The 6,561-nt window shown below is 40.2% G+C and overlaps 1 protein-coding gene across 1 annotated transcript; it reads left to right on the forward strand.

Moving 5' to 3' along the window:
* Positions 1-402: 402 nt before the first annotated feature.
* On the forward strand, positions 403-2,902 carry fam110c (family with sequence similarity 110 member C). Its single transcript, XM_029745347.1, has one exon. It carries the CDS (start codon positions 780-782, stop codon positions 1,857-1,859), a length of 1,080 nt encoding a protein of 359 aa, XP_029601207.1. The 5' UTR covers positions 403-779; the 3' UTR covers positions 1,860-2,902.
* The last annotated feature ends 3,659 nt before the right edge of the window (positions 2,903-6,561 follow it).

Raw genomic sequence — 6,561 nt, forward strand, 5'->3', positions numbered from 1 at the left:
TGTATCTAATTGCTTGTAACCTAATTAAAGAAATTTGGATAGGTAACTCCAAAGTGAAAAATCTACTTTTATTTGTTTTATTTTTTATTGATTTAACCGTTATTTAACTAGGCAAGTCAGTTAAGAACAAATTCTTATTTACAATGACGGCCTACCAAAAGGCAAAAGGTCTCCTGCGGGGATGGGGGCTGGGATTAAAAATACATTTAAAAAATATTTTAAAAAATGGGCTGTATTAACATTAAATATTAGTTTGTATTTATGTTGTATGTTAGGTTTAACCAAATGGGAAAGCAAGTTGAGTGTTGAAAGAAATAGGTTGCAACATGAAATATAGATTTGTTAATAATAAAATATAACAGTGGCATTTAATCATAAATTTGGTTTCAACAAATGTAGTTATTTTTTGTTGTTGAGAAAACCTAACTTACTTACTTGTAGCCAGTTTAAAAAAAAATTGGGGGGGGTAGATATCAAAAACTCTGGTGATGATCAGGTGTACTTTGCATAACACTTGTTTGGTTCAACCTGGCCTTGCGCAAGACGGGATGGGGTTGTGTAATGTGTTTAAGCAGAAAGGTGAACACACCCGCTTTAGTACGTGCTTGGACAAGACACGAGCTTGCTTGTACAGTAGAACATTTAATTGTTCTTACTTCGAGCTTCTGGACATTTGGGCACTGCGCGAACATGGATTGGCAACGCGGGACCCCTTTACATTCTGAGTACAGTTTTGGAATGTCAGCTAGCGTAGTGTTTTGAAAGCAAAAACCAACAATATGACTAACAAAGGTGTAGATGCCACTAGAATTCTAGAGAAGGGTCCGGAATACCTTCGGAAACAGATGGAACTGGAGAGCGAGGAGACGGGACGCATGAGCGCAGTGGAGATGCTTGCCGCAAGTAAAAAACAGTATGTCAAAAGTCAACAGGTGGTCAACTCGATACAGGTGCCAGTGGTTAGTTTTGGATCTTCCTCTGTTAGTAGTAACGGATCGTCTAACCGGAGCTCCAACTGGAACGGTAGGAACAGTGGGAGGAATTCGCCTGCGGGTACAAGCAGTGTGCAAGGAGGGCCTTCACCGCCGGAGGACAAAAATGTGGTGCATCGGACGAGCTCCAAAAGAAGAGACTCACTTTTACTGTACCGACAGAAATGTGAACTTGTGAAAGGATCGACGCGTGAGAAAAATAAACTGAATTTGGGGCGCAGGTTGTTGCTCAGCTCTCTGGATAAGGCAAGTTTACTACCTGAGGCATCAGGTAAGGAATGTGAGGCAGAGGAAATGTATACCAAATTTACGATACCCGAAGGACTTGCCAAGGAATGTGATTCAAAGGCTGGCTATTTGAAACCCATACAGCCAGAAACACAATCTCTATCCACAGATGAAGAATGGACGGACATAAGAAGCCCGGTACCAAAAGGGTCCCCAGGTGTGATGCAGAGACCCACTCACAAAAGAGTAGCGGAAGTTCAGAGGAGGACTCGCAAAGGGGTCGGCCGTTCTCACTCTGACATCAGCTCAAGATATTCCAAAAACTTTGCCGACTTTGATGCCTTCTTTAAATACTGCGGACTGAATGGCGAAGTCATAGAGTCCCTGGGCAAAGAAAACTTTTCCGTATGTTCGGATGAACTTTCCAATAAAATCCGAAGCGTCAGCATCTCGACGTCAGATGACGGGTTCACACGGAATAGCGGAGAGGACAGTAACGAAGGATTACTGGAAGAGGAGATGCATGAAACTGTTCGACAGGGGACATCGGTCATTGAGCGCAATGCCAGGATTATAAAGTGGCTGTACAGCTGTAAAAATGCCAAAGAGTCTGGGAAGAAATTACGAGATCTAAACTGACATTTCTGTATTCAACGCCTACATATAGGCTTATTTAGCTGTGTAGGCCTCTATTAGGCCTGCCTATAGGCTGCCTGTTTTAGGCCTACAACATAACCTTAGCTATTCCTTACCCACTAACATGTTAAGCTGCGTCTGCCTCTGAAATGCATCATTATTTCAAGCCAAGCAATTGACATAAATATATCTGTTAGACTACTGACTGCCAAGTTGTCTACCATAGTCTAACAGATGGATACTACATGACATTCCTGGCCTTGAGGAATGGAAAAGCCAGTGTAGGCCCCATCACACAATGTTTTCTTGGCTATTGCAGGTTATATGTTTGTGTGTGTTTGTTTTACTATCCTTGTGGTGACCAGAAGTCCTCACAAGGATAGTAAAATAAGGACAATTCCGATAAGTGGGGAAATGTTGCTAGTTCCCACAAGGAAAAAGGCCATTTTAGACTTAGGTGTTTGGGTTACAATTAGGGTTAGGGAAAATATGATTTTGAATGAGAATCAATTGTTTGGTCCCTACAAGGATAGTAAAACAAACGTGTGTGTGATTTCACGGATCACTACGTCGCTGATAAAACACTTGTGTGTGAACGCTTATGTGTTAGTACAAATGTTACAAGTCCAAATAGTCAACCAAGAGAATCTGTGAGGTCTATCTTTGGACTATAGGTTTTATTGCTGTTCTTTTTATAGACATTACCTGTATTTCTGGTGGAAATAGACCTTTGTACAGTATGTGTTCTTATGTCATTTAAACCGTTAACCTCTTCCGGATTGTAATTTCATGAACAGTTCTATTGGAATGCCAAAGCACATCTAGTTATTGCCACATTGTAGAATCATTAAACAGGTCAATCAATACTGGGCATAAATATCTCTGGTACAGATTAAATGGATGGTTTCAGGGGTTTTATAATTGTCTGAGCCCGAGGCAACCTGAACAAAAGTTTCTTGTCTCTAGGGCAGGTAGTCATGAAGCAGCCATGAGTGCACCTGGTAATTTGAAAATGTATTAGGTTAAAGGTCAATGATTGAATGTAACTGAATATCTCTTCCTTTTTTTCCTTGCACATTCCACCACTACCACTCGTCTCTATGTCACTCCCTCTCTGTTCTCCCCTCAACCCTACCTTCTTCACTCCCTGTAATTACAGCTCACAGGCAGTAACATGACAGGAAGAAAAGTGAGGGGGAGAGAGAGAACACAGAATCACAGTCACCTACTCATGTGTGTATATGGATTATACGTTCTTCATACACATGTCCATCTGTTAACACACACATCCCACTGGGCACAAGCTGGTTGAATCAACGTTGTTTCAATGTAATTTGTCAATGTATTGTGACGTGGAATCTATGTGGAAAATACATTTGATTTGAAAAAAATAATCAACGTTAACTGTTGTTTTGAGGGTGAAATTTCAACCACAGAATTATGTCATCATGGTAACCAATTTTTAACATAGACAAACCTTGTATTAAATATGTTGAAGTTGTACATTTGAAACAACGTCAGATCTTCAACATTATATCCACTATCAAAAAACAAAACAATAGGCTGAGCAGTCCCTCCTACTGGAGAATTGAGCTATCTACATCTATCCATTATGTCCCCCCTCCAGGGTTTTAAGCAAGCCCTGCCCCACTTGTCTTTGATATTTGTCAGCAACTACTACCAATGTGCTATCGTGAGAATGATTATTGAGATCTCTTAATAAGCGGGCGACAGGTAGCCTAGCGGTTAAGAAAGTTGGGCCAGAAACTGAAAGGTTGCTGGTTTGAATACACCAGGTGAAAACTGTTGGATGTGCCCTTAAGCAAGGCACTTAACCCTAACTGCTCTGATAAGTCACTGCTAAAGGACTAAAATGTAAATGTTGTGACTAGATTCACTGTTGCTATCAAAGTCATTCTAAAGGGAAGGCTTAACAGAGCAAATGAAGTGTAAGCAGACTTTACAAATTATCCAGTATATCATCAATGATACTATTTAGGCCTATATAATGTAACATTTGCAAAGTCATCAACAGCTCTTGTTTTAAATTTAACCCCAGGGTTCAACTAAAAATATACAATACATATACAGTGCATTTGGAAAGTATTCAGACCCCTTGACTTTTTCGTTACAGCCTTATTCTAAAGGAATTCAATTGGTTTTTTTCCTCATCAATCTACGCACAATACCACATATTGACCAAGCAAAAACAGGGTTAGACATTTTAGCAAATGTATTACAAATGAAAAATAACACATTTACATATCACATTTACCCTTTTCTTAGTACTTTGTTGAAACACCCAAGATCTCTGGCTGGGCCACTCAAGGACATTCAGAGACTTGTCCCGAAGTCCCTCCTGCGTTGTCAAGCGGGCTGTCATGTGCCTTTGTGCCTGTGGCTCAGTTGGTAGAGCATGGTGTTTGCAATGCCAGCATGGTGTGTGTAACGCCAGGGTTGTGGGTTCGATTCCCATGTGGGGGCCAGTACAAAAAAAAAAAATGCATGAAATGTATGTATTCACTACTGTAAGTCACTCTGGATAAGAGTGTCTAGTAAAATGTAAATGTTTTAGCTTTGTCAGAGTGACCATCGGGTTTTTGCTCACCTCCCTCCCAGGTTGCCAATTCTATAAAGAGTCTTGGTGGTACCAAACGTCCTCCAGGTCACTGTGTTCTTGGGTACCTTCAATGCTGCAGAAATGTTTTGGTACCCTTCCCCATATCTGTGCCTTGACACAATCCTGTCTCGGAACTCTACGGACAATTCCTTCGATCTCATGGCTTGGTTTTTGTTCTGACATGCACAGTCAACTGTGGGACTTTATATAGACAGGTGTGTGCCTTTCCAAATCATGTCCAATCAATTGAATTTACCACAGGTGGACTCCAATCAGGTTGTAGAAACAGCTCAAGGATGATAAATAGAAACAGGATGCACCTGAGCTCAATTTCGAGTCTCATAGCAAACAGTCTGAATACTTATGTAAATAAGCTATTTCTGTTTTTATTGTAATACATTTGCTAACATTTCTAAAAACCGGTTTCGTTTTTTAATTATGGTGTATTGTGTGTAGATTGATGAATATTTAATTTAATCAATTTTAGAATAAGGCTGTAATGTGGAAAAGATCAAGGGGTTTGAATACTTTCCGAATGCACTGTAAGCCTAGGGTTTTCATGCTTTGATTGATGTCAAATGTAATCTTCATGTTAATAATGAATATTTTGGATTCAGATCTCCATTTCAACCAAAAATCTAAGTTAAAGAATAGGACTAAATCAATCAAACTTTATTTAAAGTGCTGTTAAAGTTTGATTTGATTTATTCCAATTCTTTAACTTCGATTTTTGGTTGAAATGGAGAATCCAACATATCAATTATTATTATGTAAACAAACTGGAATTAAAGTCAGACTAAGTCAGTGGCACATAATATACATCTTCTTCATATGTTGATATTTGGTTGCATTGACAACCAAACACAATTCAATATAACTTTTGCAATTCAGTAAACAGCTTATTAACTTGTCGACAATTTAAGAAATAATATGTTGGATTCACGGTCTCCAGCTAAACCAAAAATAAAAGTTAAAGAATAGAATTAGGCCAGTGGCTCAGATGAAACTATCCAAGCATTAGATACATCTCATTTAAATGCTGAAATTTGGTTGTTGTAAACCTAGTGATAACACATTGCGAATTTAAAAAACTTCTGTCTTTTTGAGTGAGTGAATAAAGGTTTAAATCTTATTAACGTCTTATCAACGTCTCAACCAAAAATGACACACATTTTCACTTTAAAATGATAAGGTGTGCCCAGGGGGATGTTATTACACACGTTTATTTGCCAAATGTCCTAATCAGGCCATCACTAACGCCCCCTCCACTCACAAATGTGCTGTTTCCTGTCTATTGTAGGCAGGTACACACTTTTCAGCCTCACCTATGTTATGGGCACACCCATGTCTCCTCCAGGGTTCCCTAGAAGGGGTTGACAGCAGCACAGGGACAAGTATCATCCTGCCTCTACACTCCCAAGCATTCAGAGGACTGCAACACTACTGTAAAAACCAATCCCACTTCCCTCCACTGTACCCGCACCCCACCATACCCCTGTCTGTACATTATGCCCTGAATCTATTCTACCACGCCCAGAAATCTGCTCCTTTTATTCTCTGTCCCCAACGCACTAGACGACCGGATTTGATAGCTTTTAGCCGTACTCTCATCCTACTCCTCCTCTGTTCCTCGGGTGATGTGGAGGTTAACCCAGGCCCTGCGTGTCCCCAGACACTCTCATTTGTTGACTTCTGTAACCGGAAAAGCCTTGGTTTCATGCATGTTAACATCAGAAGCCTCTTCCCTAAGTTTGTTTTACTCACTGCTTTAGCACACTCCGCCAAACCTGATGTCCTTGCCGTTACTGAATCCTGGCTTAGGAAGGCCAATAAAAATTCTGAGATTTCCATACCCAACTACAACATTTTCTGTCAAGCTAGAACTGCCAAAGGGGGAGGAGTTGCAATCTACTACAGAGATAGCCTGCAAAGTTCTGTCATACTTTTCAGGTCTATGCCCAAACAGTTCGAGCTTCTAATTAAAAAAAATTCTCTCCAGAAATAAGTCTCTCACTGTTGCCGCCTGTTATAGACCCCCCTCAGCTCCCAGCTGTGTGCTGGACACCGTATGTGAATTTATTGCCC

Source organism: Salmo trutta, chromosome 1, assembly GCF_901001165.1.
Source record: "Salmo trutta chromosome 1, fSalTru1.1, whole genome shotgun sequence".
Classification (NCBI taxonomy): domain Eukaryota; kingdom Metazoa; phylum Chordata; class Actinopteri; order Salmoniformes; family Salmonidae; genus Salmo; species Salmo trutta.